Source organism: Octopus bimaculoides, chromosome 4 (assembly GCF_001194135.2).
Source record: "Octopus bimaculoides isolate UCB-OBI-ISO-001 chromosome 4, ASM119413v2, whole genome shotgun sequence".
Taxonomy (NCBI): domain Eukaryota; kingdom Metazoa; phylum Mollusca; class Cephalopoda; order Octopoda; family Octopodidae; genus Octopus; species Octopus bimaculoides.
The window spans coordinates 41,508,280-41,524,836 of record NC_068984.1 but is presented as its reverse complement, the minus strand read 5'-3'; the positions used below and the strand labels follow the sequence as shown (position 1 = coordinate 41,524,836).

At 34.8% G+C, this 16,557-nt stretch overlaps 1 protein-coding gene across 1 annotated transcript in view; it reads right to left on the bottom strand.

Moving 5' to 3' along the window:
* The window catches only part of LOC106881670 (cubilin), a 218,541-nt gene that overhangs the window by 173,391 nt on the left and 28,593 nt on the right, over window positions 1-16,557 (bottom strand). The window contains exons 6-11 of the mRNA XM_052967022.1: window positions 15,447-15,518; window positions 11,832-11,870; window positions 11,492-11,593; window positions 9,997-10,100; window positions 6,152-6,281; window positions 4,062-4,230 (exon numbers count right to left, since the gene is read on the bottom strand). Of these exons, the coding sequence (XP_052822982.1) occupies window positions 4,062-4,230; window positions 6,152-6,281; window positions 9,997-10,100; window positions 11,492-11,593; window positions 11,832-11,870; window positions 15,447-15,518 (616 nt within the window). The remainder of the gene's footprint in view (window positions 1-4,061; window positions 4,231-6,151; window positions 6,282-9,996; window positions 10,101-11,491; window positions 11,594-11,831; window positions 11,871-15,446; window positions 15,519-16,557) is intronic.

Below are 16,557 nucleotides of genomic sequence, written 5' to 3'. Positions count from 1 at the left end.
TTTTTTTTTTTTTTTTTTTGTTTTAACAAGTATACATACCTATGGAACAATACGGAATTGTAATTTCTAGAAGTAGTCTTTCATTACTTCCCATATTTCACTATTATACAACCACAGATATCTTATAATCTTCCCTTTTTATAGAGCAGAGAGAGACAGAAAGACAGAAAGAGAATCACTTTCCCTTAATTATTTCATCTCTCCAAAACATTCACCATTCAACTTCACTAATCCCATTTTCAGTATCAAGTCATTTTAATCACAAAAAACTTCTCTACTGTCTTCAACTATCTGAGTAAACTATGGTCATCAGTTCTTTGATTATACCTAAACAGCAATTTTTTAATAAAAGCATAACGACCCAACTTTTTAAGTGTGTCATAGGAAACTGTTGCAACTCCTCATGACACATCTGTAAATTCTTTTTTCCAAGAATCACTGATAACAACTAAAGCAGCTGAAATGATTTCTGACAGCCAGGTGCTTTTCCCGTGTCCCGATGCTAGATTGCCAGAACTCCCCAGTTCCCTCTGTGGTGTGCTGCATGCATACAATCAGGCTCCTGTTTTAAGTCCATTCTTTGATGTTCTCAATTCATAAACGTCTTTGCCAGCCTCTTATTCTCTTCCCCATTCAACACTTCCTGTCGGCAGGTCTTCAGTAGTGACTAATGATGCATTGCACATCCAAAATATGATAATAATGTCTTTCTAGCTTATCCTGCTTAATCTATGAAAGATTCACAACTCAACAGTTTTCACCATGGTCATGTACATTGTCCAAGTTTCTGCCTCACATAGGTCAACTAACATAATATAACAGTTTACTAACCTCAGTTTTAGCTACAGTATCATGTTTTTTGAGGTGAAGATATTTTTTTATTTTGTTCTTATAAATTATGTTTTAGCCTCATTTATTCTTTGAATAACAACTTCTTCACAACGACCTTCCTGATTTATTATTTGTCCTATTGTTGTTGTTGGCACTCCGTCGCTTACAACATCGAGGGTTCCAGCTGATCCAAATCAATGGAACAGCCTGCTCGTGAAATTAACGTGCAAGTGGCTGAGCACTCCACAGACACGTGTACCCTTAACGTAGTTCTCGGGGATATTCAGTGTGACACAGTGTGACAAGGCTGACCCTTTAAATTACAGGCACAACAGAAACAGGAAGTAAGAGTGAGAGAAAGTTGTGGTGAAAGAGTACAGCAGGGTTCGCCACCATCCCCTGCCGGAGCCTCGTGGAGCTTTAGGTGTTTTCTCTCAATAAACACTCACAATGCCCGGTCTGGGAATCGAAATTGCGATCCTGTGACTGTGAGTCCACTGCCCTAACCACTGGGCCATTGCGCCTCCACTATTTGTCCTATATCCCTTTAGCATTTAATCTGGCCATATCCAGCCCAAATGTTCTACCTGTTTTATGTTAAAACTGACCGGATCCAACCTCTCACACATACCCTACAATGTCACTCTAAAAATATACAAACACCTCTCTGAAATCTTGAAGCTTCAAAATAATGTGTGATTAATTCAGAAGAATAAGCAATACATTTGACAAAGAAATTTGAACGCTAAAAGGATATACTTTTTGTTTGTTCAAGTTTCTGTCCATCTACTTAAGACAATTTAATCTAGGAAGTTGAAGTCCTTAAAACAGATATTATCAGCATATCAGAGACAAAATGGGTAAGTGATCGCTACATTAATAGAGAAAATTATAATTTCTTACACACAGGGGGTGAAAAACATGAACATTTACTAGGAATCTAGATATATAAAAAAAAAATGAGAAAATTTGTACAAGGATACTGGACTGTTAATGAAAGAATCATGCATTAAAATGAAAAACAAAGCCTTTCAATATAGCCATTTTACAAGTCTTTGTACTGACTACTCTGCTAAACAAGTGAATTTGTATCAATCAATTCTGCACTAAAATAAGTCAAATCAGCTAGTAAATCAACTAATTATAAGAGACCTCAATGCTAAGGTAGGCTCAAGAAAGTGCACCTCCTTACAATAGCTCACGATTAAAAAAATTGAAGGAGAGGAGTATAATTAATTGGATTGGTTGCAATACACACATGGTACTTATATTGATCCCAAAGAAATGAAAGGCAAAGTAAACTTTAACAGAGCAAAAACGAAGTTGAAAGGGAAAAACTAATTATTATTATATGTTTAGTCTAGTTCTTTACTATTTCTAACATGCCAACGTATTATTATGATTATAATAATTACATGTAATATTACTTAGCAGGGACATTGTCTTGAGGTTTGATGGAAACAAATCTTCCCAAATCACAAGATTCTTTATTAAGATTCTTGCAGAATACAGGATTGCATTTTTTTTTTGCAAGTTAGCAATGTGTATCTCAATTCCAATATCCTTCAGTCTCTTAGGTAGCAGCTTGGTGTTACGCCAAGTGTACCAATAACCACAAGAATAACTGTTGTCAGTTTTCCACAATCTTTTCCTGTGTCTGGCAAGTTCCTAATTTTCTTAGGTTTTTTTTTTTTCAACTTCTTTGGTATCAGCCACATTATCATATGGTATTGTGAAGTTTATTGTTTTACACTATTTCTTTCTTTTGTCTCAATCATATATGGTCTCTCTCTGCTTTGATAATATGGTCAGTCTTTATAAGGAAGTCCCATAAAATTCTGTAATAATTATTCTCAATCACAGCCTCTGGTTAATGTTCATACCCTTTTTTGTTATTTTGAAACATTATCATTATTATTGAGTGCAAGAGTGGTGCATGCCATCAAAGTGACTCTGGGGTACAAATATATGAAGCCCAATATACCCATCATGACTACCCGTCTGATAAGGGTACGCCAGGCACATGCATCACAGCCATATGTGCATGACATGGTGATTTCATATCAAGATAAACAGTACATGATCTTGCAGATGGGGGCCAGTTAGAATCTTCTTCAGGTTGAGTAGCCCATCACACTCAAAATGTCCTTGAATAAAGTTTGTATAAGGATGATGGATGATATACCTATGTTTCCAGTGGTGAATTATTCAAACCCCAAAGAATTACTCTCAACTTTTTTGCTCAAAATTGCTCCTCTACTACTTCTACTTGTAATCAGAGATGCACATATTGTCAGCCACCAAAGCACATGCTCAAACGGTTAAGATGAAGCAACTGACAAGCAAATCTGTGACATTGAGCAGAATATTTGCTGTAGCCCATCTTTTATACCAAGAGAAAATATGTACATGATAAAACTTCCAATCACTTCCAATCAGTTAAGATCAAAAACCATGAGAGTCACTGCCTGGTACTGCATCATTATTACTATTATTATTATTACTGAAGGGGGTGAGCTGGCAGAATATTAATTATGCTAGACAAAATGCTTAGCAGTATTTTGCCTATCACTCCGATCTGAGTTCTAATTCTGCCAAGGTCGACTTTGCCTTTCAACCTTTCGGGGTCAATAAAATAAGCACCAGTTGAACACTGGGGTCGATGTAATCAACCCATCCTCTCCCCAAAAATGGCTGCCCTTGTGGCAAAATTTGAAACAGTTATTATTATTATTATTATTACTATTATTATTATTATTATTATTATTGTTATTCTGCTGCTGCTGCTGATGCCACCAATAACAATGACTTCTTCTACAGGCACAAAATCAAAATTTTTTAGGGAAAAGTTTAGTCACTTGAGTCAAACTGTAAGGTTTGCCTGGCTCTTATTTTGTCAACAGCAGAGATGAAAGGCATATCCAACCCTCGAAAGATTAGAATTAAGAATGTAGAAAGACAAAACTAAATATTTCTAGAGCAAAGGCACAACTTTTATTGTTGCCCAATAAAATAATTGTTTTAAGGTTGAACAACATTCTCCCAATGATCTTAATTGTTAATAAACTGGTTTCCAACCCAGCAAGAGATTTGTCACTCACGCAACATCTTAAAACTACAAAACCTGAAATTACAACTGGATCTATGATTCCTAACTAGTTAAAAAAACGTATTAATAGTGTGACAAAATTAAAAACTATTTCACTGCAACACAGATAATATATACGTACCTGTAGGGCATGGAGAACACCTGAATGAACCTGGAAGATTTATGCAATGCACTTGAGGATGTTTAAAGCAAGGGGAAGATACAAGGTTACATTCATCTACATCTACAGTGCAAGATGGACTATTTGAAGAATGTGTCCAGCCAGGTTCACAGATGCAACTGTATTTGGGCTAAAAAAAAAAAAAAAAGCAAGAAGAAATATATTTTTTTAAATTTTAGCAAAGTAACAACGATTTCAAGATAATTTTACTTTAAGTTTCATATCTTTGTGATTTTCATCACTGTTTACAATTATCTTTAAAAAAATGTTTTAATATATCATATAGATGTAATTTTTTATGCTGAATCCAAATTCATTATTCATTTCTTTTCAGGTACATGACACTGCTGTCCCCCATCCCAGAGTCTTGCAGGCCCACACCTCCCACACCCTCAGGGTTGGCACACTGAAAGGTAGGTCTGGTGAGATTATTGAGATGCTTGAACAGAGACATGTAGATTTGTGCTACATCCAAGAAGTAAGGTGGAGAGGAATTTCTGCTAGGTTCTTCACAGGCAAAGAACATAGGTATAAGGTTTTCTGGGCAAGAAACACTGACAGAGTCGGGGGTGTGGTATACTTCTTGCAGAGAAATAAGTTAAGGCAATCGAGGTAGTCAGAGTCTGTGATAAAATATTTAAGATTAGATTAGTGCTGCAACATGGTTTAGCAACCATTATCTCAGCCTATGCCCCTCAGCTGGGGCTACCTGATGAACAGAAAGACCGATTTTATGACACCCTCTTGCAGACTATCTCATCAACGAATGACAGACTTTCTCTTTGTGGCTGGTGACTTCAATGGACATCTTGGACAACATGAAGGAGGCTTCTGTGGCACACATGGAGGCTATAGTTTTGGTTCCCGCAATGAGGAGGGAAACAGGCAGCTGGAGTTCTGCGATGCAAAATATGGTTTGTAATATTCTTATGGTTTGTAATACTAACTTCTGGAAACCTGCCAGCCACCTATTCACCTACCAATCTGGTGGACACACTACTCAAATTGATTACATCCTCACCAGGAAACAGGAAAGATGGCTACTTATAATTGCCAAAACCTTCCCAGGTGAAGAATGTACCCCACAACATAGATTAGTAGTAAGCGACTTCAGGATCAGGGTTAAATGGATGCCCAGAAGAAGACCAGAATGGAGAAGAAAGGTCTGGAAGCTTAAGGATCCTGTGAATGGACAGAGATTTAGAGACATATAACTCAAAGCTTTTGACAAAATAGAGGGGGATGTAGTATCACATGATGAAATGTAGTAGTTTTGCCTGTTCAATTTAATAGCAAAATATTTGTTGCAAACTTTTTACAATCTTTAAATTGATGGCAGCCACGAGTTAAAGACCTACATTTTAGAACAAAAAAAATCTACAATAAAAACGTGAGGGCCAAAGCACAAAATATCAATTAAATATACTTTTTGCTCAGTTACATACATGCTGAAGTTCAAGCAGAACTAACTATGGCTATATAAAAGCAGCATTATGCAGTGGATCTTCAATTGTCTTGATATCAAAATAGCCTCTACAGTTTAGCCTGGGAAATCTAGAGGAAAGAATTCTCATACATAAGGCACAGACTTGGTTGACACAGTTGCCAAAACAAAGGTCTTAGAACTTATATTTTTTTTAGAAATTTCAGTTGACCAGTTTCCTTAACTTTAGCATCGCAACCATTTGCTAGTTTGTGGTTGTCTAGTATGATAAAAGCTGAATTCAGTTTTATTCATATACAGATTTGAGATTAAAATGTTTCAAATCCAATTCAATAACTGGAGTTTTAAGTATAAAATTATCTAAATTAGAAAATGATTATTAATATTAACAAAGCAAGCAAATTTTTTTTCATTATTATAAAAACAAAATATTTTAATTTGTGATCGAAAGGGCTAGAATCCACTTGAAAAGAAAATTTAAAAACAAAAAATAGGAAATATTCTTTAATGTATAAAATTCAAACAAATATTATGCTTTTGTTACTTAAAAGAAAAGGCAAACATTTTTGATAATATTAGTATGAGAATTAAAATAAGTGCTCTTTACTTGATTTGGTTGCTGACGCTTCACATTGACACATGTACCATGACTGCAGAGTTCGCTAGAAGAAGATCCTGTACAATCATCATGACGGGTAGTACAATGAATTCCATGCCAATCTGCAGAACACTGACACCTAATAAACACACAACAAATTATGATAAAAAACATGCCCATTTTTTAATAAACATTTTCTCAAAATTCAATTCAAATGAAATGATTTCTACCTAAAAAGATGACATTTCCTTGGTAACCAGGTGTTTCAGGCACAATTTGACATTATGTTAATGTACCAGAGAGAACTTCACATAATATTAATGCTTAAATGCTGGATTAATTGTGGAATATTTCAAATCGACCACAGTATTTTTAATGAAGTGTTTAACATTAATCATATATTAAAATGATATTTTGATGAAATCAGAAGAAATCATTTCTTGCTAAGCAATCTGTAGCAAAATTCCATGTAAATTTCCCTTCTCCACCACACCAGTATCACTACTATGTACACATACATTCAAATGCAAAACCACTTCCGGTTTTCAAGGTCCTTACCATTACCCAACCCTATAACTCTTATATTTCCAAAATACATCACTTTCTTTCTTCCTATACAAGAATCTATCTTGATATTTGGAAACACAAAATCATGTGTCCCTCTCCAAAATGGGCAAAATCTATTATCTTGACAGTTATCAATTTATTGCTTTCTCTTCTAACACCTCAAAAGTGCTAAAAAAACACTCATCAACAATCACTTTCTTCAACATATTCACTCCCTCTTCTTCCTCAGTAATCACAGTATGGCCTCTGCAGAGCCAAAGTACATCTCTAAAATTGTCAAGAAGGCCAAGGGTGTTTTGGCATCACTCAGCATGACCTTTGTCAGTCATTCTCCAGCTATCTATTTAAGGCTGTATATGGCTATGGTGCATTACCAGTCTGGAACCCCTATCTTGCTCAGAACATTGACCTCCTGGAAACTGTTCAGTGACATGCAACCAAGCGAATACCCTCCATTGGGCATCTACTATACACTGACCGCCTTGCTTCCTTGGGTATGGATACATTGAAGCTCTAGCATCTGACAACTGACTTGGTAAACACCCACAAAATTATTAACCATCATGCCAACAACAACCTTGTGCACCTTTTTGAATTCTATGTCTAACACACATGGGCATGCCTACAAAGTCAGAAAACAGCACAGCTCCCATGACTTTTGGAAACATTTTTTTCACACTCAGAGTAGCTGAAGCATGGAACAAACTACCTGCATCAGTTGTTAGCTGCTGAGACATTGCATCCTTTAAAACCTCCATGCTTCCTGAAATTCGTCAACACTACACCTGATATATCCACTCCATACACATGGACACATATATTATGACTCATACACTATTCACTTTCCTGACATTTGTACATAATTCTATGTACCTTTGATAAGTTGTAGTGCACCTGAGCACTATACATAATAATTTCATTATTATTATTATTATAATTATTATTTTTACTATTATCATTATTTTTATATACTGTTGACCTGTTTTTTTATCTCATTGCAAGTTTCTTGCCAGATCCTGCCATCACAGATCCTATTGATGAGACTCTCGCTCTAATCAACTCTAGTGTACCCTAAAGTTCACTTATATTGCTCACATTTTTCCTTCTGTATATTAAGTAACCTACTCACTGTCACCTCTATGACAATACTTATTTCTAGACAATTGACACCACTTTTCATTCCTCCTCAGAAACCTGCACACAGGTACCACCTATACACCTCAAGATTAAGCTTTACTGCTTTTATCAACAAAAACCTTGAGCACAATTTCCAATGGGGTTATGGCAATGTTAACTTCTTGAACAACACAAAGACACACTCACTGCACATACCAAGGAAATAATCTTTTACCTTGCCCTCCCTAATCCTGAATATCATGCAATGTAAGTCACTATAAATGCTAGACACTCAGTGATCTCTCCTGAAGATCTCACATTCATAGTTTAGCAAAACTACATCCCAAAGACTAGCCTTCCTCTTCCTCTTCAGACTCAGAGAAACAATTCACCTCTGCTAACACTGTGCAATATTCAAATGTTACCCATAATGGGACAAAGCTGCTGCTATACATAAACATCATAAACATCATCCAATAGAAGACCATCCAATTCAGTGGCAAGGACTCATCAACACACAGCAACCAACTGTCTTTTGTACAGTCTGTATAGATCACAATAGTCTCTGCAGACTGTAGGTTCTAATTAGTTGTACATCATTTGCACCCACTCAATACACATGTCTTTCCCCAAGTCAACACCCATTCCGTATCTCTCCTACCAGGCCTCGCACTATCTTCAATTCATCCTCATAAAGATGTCAACCCTCTAGAGTTCTCTTCTGACAAACATTTTCTTAAAGATATCAACTTATAATCGTTCAATATTGGATGGTCTGTGAAAGTTATGGGTTCATCCTTTTCATTCTGACTAAACCTTACAAAGAAAAATAGACATGGAAATGTTGCTAACATATTGGCTTTATTTATTTCCCCTTCTTAAATCAAAAATTTCTTATTCAAATGCCATATCACAGAATGAATAAATGGAGGTCTCTCTGACCAAACATTAGTATGCCTTCACAATATTTTTGTTTGCTCCACTTTTATTTGCCATTACTTCTACATCTGTTGACTCGTAGATGGTGGAGGCGCAATGGCCCAGTGGTTAGGGCAGCTGACTCACGGTTGTAGGATAACAGTTTCGATTCCCAAACCAGGCATTGTGAGTGTTTATTGAGCAAAAACACCTAAAGCCCCACGAGGCTCTGGCAGGGGGTGGTAGCAAACCCTGCTGTACTCTTTCACCACAACTTTCTCTCACTCTTTCTTCCTGTTTCTGTTGTACCTGTATTTCAAAGAGCCAGCCTTGTCACACTCTGTGTCATGCTGAATCTCCTCAAGAACTACGTTAAGAGTACACATGTCTGTGGAATGCTCAGCCACTTGCACGTTAATTTCATGTTCCGTTGATCAGATCAACTGGAACCCTCGTCGTTGTAACCGACAGAGTGCCACCACTCTTAGATGATACCCTCTTTTATTTCATCATAACTTCTTATACATCTTCCTTTCACAGATACTTCTTGCCAGACTTCCTCTACTCTAAACAAAAACCTTAATGAACAACCCACTTTTATTCATGAGAACCAAATTACAAGCAGTATACTAAGAAAACAGTTTTGAAAAACTCACAGCTTATAAACAACACAGCTAAAACCCTTGATTTGTTACAAATGATAATCTTTGATTGCAACAATACATCTACAGTCATTCATCAAAACTGCATCCCAAAGACTAGGCTTCCTCATCAAGACCAGAAAATCCTCCAGTCCTGGATAATTGCTGACTCTAGACAAAGCACACGTGTACCTCACAGAGAACTGTTTAAATATTTCGCACACAAGTATCACAACAGTGTCCAAACCAGGCCATAAAACTGACTTAGATTTCCACTTGCCTACAACATTCTTAGATCCCTGCTCTAGACTAGTGAGTTGTATACCTTCCCCACTGAAATTCACTTGATGCTTTCATCCCTTCTCCTTACATCATCCCTGCCATGTTTAATACATTGACACACTAAACAATGCACAAAACACTTCTCTAACTCTTTTCTTTCTTGAACTCCAACCACCTGTTGAACTTTTCCTATTCACATGTTCATAAGGTAAAAAATAAAGTTGATCAAACTCAAGTAGCATTTAGTTTAATGTTATTCTGTTTCTTTCAACCTGCTGTAGGAGAAAAATATTTGCTTTTATGAAACTTAAAAACTACAATTATAACTACCTGTAACTTCCATAAGTGTTGATGCATGTGCCCCCATTCTGGCAGCCCAGTTGAGTACCAACAAACTCTGAACATTCATTGACATCTTCACTACATGATGGGCCCTAATTCAGATGTAATGAAGCAATAATTTAACATATAAATGAAGGTACATTCTTTAGTAAAAAAAAAAAAAAAACAGGACTGAAAGAAAACTAAATAAAATGATAAAAATTTAACAGAAAAGTAATTAATATTAATGCTATGACAAAAGAATACAACAATTGGTATGGTTAATTCTTGGTAAGGATTATAGAAATCACCAAATATTTGATGGAAGGGCATTTCAATACATTTGGCCATACGAAGAAGTTGCCTTATCACCATAACCATTCTTATAAAGTAGTATCACCAACGAAAATATTTTATAAAGACAGGTTTAGGAGCAATTCCCAAATTTATAAGCAGAGATTTAAATATTAAGATGATATATTTCAAATTATTAACCATGTTTTAGAGATGAACCATTTCTTAATATCTTTTATCTTTTACCTTTTACTTGATTCAGTCATTAGGCTGTGGCCATGCTGGGGCATCACCTTTAAGAACTTTTAATTGAATAAATTGACGCCAGTTCTTAATTTTTTTGTTAAGCCTGGTACTTTTTGTATTAGTTTCTTTTGCCAAACTGCTAAGTTCCATAACTTACCAACACTGGTTGTCAAACGGTGGTGGAGGGCAGACACAGACACACATAAATAAATAAATATATATATATATATATATATATATATATATATATATATATATATATGTATATATGATGAGCTTCTTCCAGTTTCCGTCTACCAAATGCACTCTCAAGGATTTGGTCAGCCAAAGGCTATAGTTGAAGACACTGACTGAACCAGGAACCATATAGTTAGGAAGCAAGCTTCTTACCACATGGCCATGCTTGTACCTATATCTATATATCTACACTATTTTCATTTGGTTTGATCTATTGTCATCAGGGTATGTAAATAATAACAGACTGGATTCAACCAAGTAACTTATGTCTATATTAAGGATAACAATGTTCTTATCCGCATGGCCACCAATGTAGGTTTAAATACTACCTACTGATCAATAATAAGCCAATGAAATTTTACATAGTTCTTTGACATGCTCAAAACTATGCTCATTGAATGTAAGATACATTACTATATACTGGTGCACCAGCATATAATTCACCATATGTTTGGTTATAAATAAAATGAAACAATAGAAAATGCAGGAAAGAATTTATCTAAAGAGATTTTCAAAATCATTAGACAAAGAATTAACACATAATGCATCTTGGAAAAAGAAAATGTCTCAGAAATTATAGAGTGTAAAGAAACTACATATTTCAATATTCATATGGTTGAATGTTTATCCAAAAATAAAAAATTTACATACATTTGTACATGGACGTATATTTTTGTTTACAAAATGATTCAACATAAATCCCAGATCTTATAAATAAATTTCTTACCATCCATCCTGGAATACAGTTACAGTAAAAGCCTTTATAGCGATCATAACAAGTTCCACCATGTAAACAAGGATTACTTGCACAATTATCTTCTTCCAAATCCTACAGCAATACAAATTTAGAAGTTAAGAAAGAGTTTCTTGTTAAGTTCATTATCATTAGCTCAAATTATCTGAGAAACAATTGAATCAATTATTTCAGGAAATTTAATTATCCATATGTTAATTGCTGTTAGAATACTGAATGAATTCTAAAAGCTTATTAAATAGAATTAAGAAAAACCAAGCATGACACAAGAAACAGAATAACTTTCAATAGCAAATGAATCAATCTGACTTACAGTTTTAACTTCTTGGAGAGAGGCTTGCAACTGTTCAACCTGTAAAAAAGACATCAAAGGATCTCAAGAACCAAAAATTAATGATCAAAAGAACCAATATAAAAAATACTTATAAGGGTTTTGTTTTAGTTGGGTTATATAATTCATCATCATCATTATCTAACATCCATTTTCCATGCTGGTATGGGTTGGATAGTTTGACAAGAGTTGACCAGCTGAAAAGCTGCACCTGGCTCCAATTGTCTGTTTTGGCATGGTTTCTACAGTTGGATGCCCTTTCTAATGCCTACCACTTTACATAGGATACTGGATGCTTTTACAGAGCACTGGCATAGATACGTTTATGCGTCACCGGTATGGGTGCTTTTTACATGGCACCAGCAACCATGTGCCCACAAGATTAGGGATGCTCAGCTGGAGAGGGATGCAGAGGCCATAGCTGTACACGGGGACAACCACGATGTTACTATCAATTGTACTATTAGGTATTTGAATATTTTCAGTTATTATTATCAAAGTCATTTGTCACACATCACTGTCACTTTATCACTGATCTCTACTTAGGTTTCATTAATGGTTAATTCTTATACACACCATTTTTTTTTTTTAATATAAGTATTTTCATCTTTGATTTTTTTTTATTAATGTGATACCAGTAATTTGTCAAAATGTATAAGTTCGTGGCCAGTGTTATCAGAGAAAGGACATAAAGTTAATATCCTTTAATGTTCAGTAGTATTAACATTCTGTAAGGAAAGAAGTAAAAACAATCTGACAAGTTAATTTATAAGACAAAAAGCTTCCATTTGGTTTTTATACATGAAAAATTTTTACTTATAATTGGTCAAATTAAAGCTATAGTAGAAGATGCATGCCCAAGGTACCACACAGTGGGACTGAATCATAAATCGCATAGTTGCAAAGCAAACGTTTTAACCACACAGCCATGCCTACATTTTACTTAAATTTAGATCCAGCTTACCAACCTGCTTGTCAGACCCAAGTCATTGTTGGAAAGTGACCTTTGCTATTGTTTGAGGTCAGTAAAAGACATAAAATGTCTGGCTTGTGAAAGAAGATATTCTCACAGCATGATGTTTGGTCTGGTAAATTTGAACCACCAAATTAAACTTTCAATAAAAGCACTTGAAATTTCTTTTACATTTATTTCTAACATGATAATTAATTCTCCATTAACTTTTATTCTAAACAACCAAGAAAGCCAGTTTTAATATAAAACATATATAAAGAAAATAAAACTTGCTTTTACAATGGCTTTTAGATATTTTATCTGCAATATATCAAGTCTAGAGGACCAAATGAGTGTAGTAATTTATAAAGCAAGTTTTGATAAATTCCTGGGAGATTTTTATCAGTTGTTTGAGAGACTAAGAGAAAATTTCTTAAGTAATTTGTAGGTGGGGTTGAGAACTATTGATTTCAAATTAGAGAAATTGCTTTTAATTTTAGTAAATGCAAGATCTGGAAGTAAATTCAATACAAATGTAATCCACACTCCAACTTCAATTTCTGTTAATTTTTTCCTTTTCTTTAGAAAATTTAACTTCAGTTAAGATTTCTTGTTTATATAGAAATTAACAAAAAAGCATAATGTATCACACAAGAAGTGAGCTCTTACCAATAGATAGGGGAATCAATGTAGCATGTTATAAAATCTTTTTTTACACTATTATAGGGAGATCCAGAATGAATATTCGCATATTTATTTAATACATCTAGGCAGATTCAGGTGCAAAATATGCTAGTTGTTATAATGTCAAGAGAAAAACATCTCTTATGATGAGAGTGTGTTCAACACACCCAGTTCTTTCACACATTGGATTCTGAACATGTTGTCTCATCCAGCAGAAGTACTTGGGCCTTTGAGTCCAGTCAAGCAGCTGATCAGTGCTTAAAAGTCCTTGACTTTAAGGGTACTGCAAAAGGCCTGGTTGGAGGCCCAACCTTCTGAGTTCTTTTACAGGGCTTAGAAAAACTAAAGGACCACTGCAAAGTGTAAATTTCAGGGAAATATGCTGAATAAAATCATAATTAACTTATCCTCCTGTATTTTCTTTTATCCAAAGCCAGAACTTTTCAGCACCCCTTCATATGCCAATGCGTTGTATGTATTGGAAATACAATTGTTACAAAAGAGAAGTTTTTCTCCGTTGACATACACTACAGCAACTAGCATATTTTGCATCTTAACCTGCCGAGATGTATTAAGAAATAGCAGATATACCTGACATTGCTTGAGATTTAAATGTCATAGTTTGTATATATGGTATAGTTAAGCTGAAACATGTAATACATATTGTACAGTTAAGCTGAAATGTGCAACATTGACAACAAAACATTTGTGGAGTAAATGGAAGGGTAGTTCGACCAAGTGATATGTCATGCATCTGTTTGGAAGATTCCAAGCTCTAACCTTGTCAGGGAAAAGTGGGAGCGGGGTATGGGATTTTTGAACACACCAAAAAGCTGTCAGTGGATATACTCTCTTTGCGGCTGTCAACACTGCTGCTACCACACTGAACAATCAGCAGACATAGGAACTACATCTATATGATAAATTAAGCTTGTGGGCACACTCAACAGCATCACATGAGAGAAATCTAAATGAAAGAAATGATGTGGGAGGCAGGAGTGGACTGGCTGAAACTGTTAATGCAGCATTCCTGGCCACTGCTCATTGCTTTCCATTGCTCTTGCAGTAGTTGTACATGCAGTATTTTGTGATTGTCTAATTGAAGTTTCATATGATGATCCATTTGCTCTCCTTCTTTCCAATTTCTCTGCTACCACAGTTTTTCGGCCAATGGAGGATCTCTTCTTTGGAGACATTAAGTCAAGAAATATGATGTAATAAACTAAGATGACAATTGTATGTTAATAATGAAATGTCAATAAAAAAAGGTAAATAATGTCAATATCTTAGCAAATTTTAAGAAAAGTTACTTTAAAAAGAGTTACCTCCCTTCTCCACAATAGTCATACTTACCCCAGGAAGGGGGGTTTTCTAGCCCCAGAGGCCCCATTACACATTATGTGAAAAATTTTAAGAGTTTAAAACCATCTCTGGAACATGAGTAATGTATGTTCCCAGTTTGAAGAAAATCAGTTGTGAACTTCAGAAGTTATGCGGGTTTACACACACACACATACTGAGTTTTATATATATATATAAATATGCAAATATTGATACCATATTATCTTCAACTGAAAACCAGTTTTCTCTAAAATAACACCTATATTCTGTGCTGCTAAAAAAAAAGGGCCCTGGTTATTTATTTCTACTATCTTCATGCTCTTGCAGATGTCAGACCAACATTCATTAGTCACAATTCTACCTTTTCCTTTCTCTTGTAATTCTCAACCTCCAATGCTTAGTTAAAAGCTCAGAAAAAATGCCTTGTGGCATTTCTTCAGGTTCTTTATGTTCTGATTTCAAAGTTTGTTGAGGTCAACTTTACCTTTCATCATTTTGGGGTTGATATAATCAACTAACCCCTCCCATCAAATTTCTAGTTTTATGCCTATGTCACAAATAATTATCTTTTTGCATGTATTGTGTTGCCTTTAGTGTAATATTTACCAAAAATCACTTACAGTCGTTTTGAGTGTTCTCAACTGGCTATCATTTGGAGGTGTCTGTGAAGATTGTGACAGCAAATTTGAGACCTGCAAAAGAGTAAATGGTTATGTAATTTTGTAGGTATCAAATAAGGCATCGTCCATAGAATAAAAAGAAATTTGCAATTTTTGTTATTCGCAATGAGATTTTTTTGCTTTGTTTTGTTGGGATATTTTCCACATTTGGAAGTGTAAATGCGGAGTCAACCATATATACAAAATAACACATATATAGAAAATAGCTGAAAGGATAAATAGTTATAATTATACATAGAATATAACTGAAAGAGTGTATATACATAATGATAAACAGACAATAATATTATAGCATAGAACATCATTTCTGATAATTAAGTCATTGATTTATGACTGCCTGGTTGTTGCTTCTTATTGAATAACTTTCAGCAAGTTTCTACCTTCTGTGTTAGATTTCAATCTCTATTTTTGTAATTTTTTATATACTTAATTCAAAGCAATGAGCCCATATTTAGAACATCTGAGATACAGAGCCACAGCCATACATACTGTTTCCTTACTGGGTTATAGTCTGCCACAACAGATACTAATTAAGACATATTCATTTACTTGAGCCCAGAATATATGTATATATTTATCTCTTCAAACAAATATTAGCTAAATCTAAATAAAGATGTAATTTGTATTTTTACTTACCAGTTTGCATCAGTTTTTTTGTTAGCATAGTTTTTTGGTATGTGTATTTCGTGTGCAAGATTCTTGATGTGGATACGTGTGTTGAAAGAAATACAATTAAACCTTGGGAGAGGCATTATGCCGGTAATAAACATACGCACTGGTTCAGTCCTTTATTAATTTATATAGTTTTTTGTTAAATTATTTCATTGCACTCTGGCAATCTCTTCAGTAACTTGTCTCTCCACTTCCATTTATTTTGAATGTCTGATTTGGCGTTGTTCTGAAACTGTTCGGTATGAGCATGTGAGTGTGTGCAAGCTCGTATGTGTGCACGCTCATATGTGTGCACGCACTTATGTGTTCGTGCTTATATGTAAGTATGTGCGTCCATATGTTTGTTTGTAACAATTTCGTTTATATCAGATCAGATAGA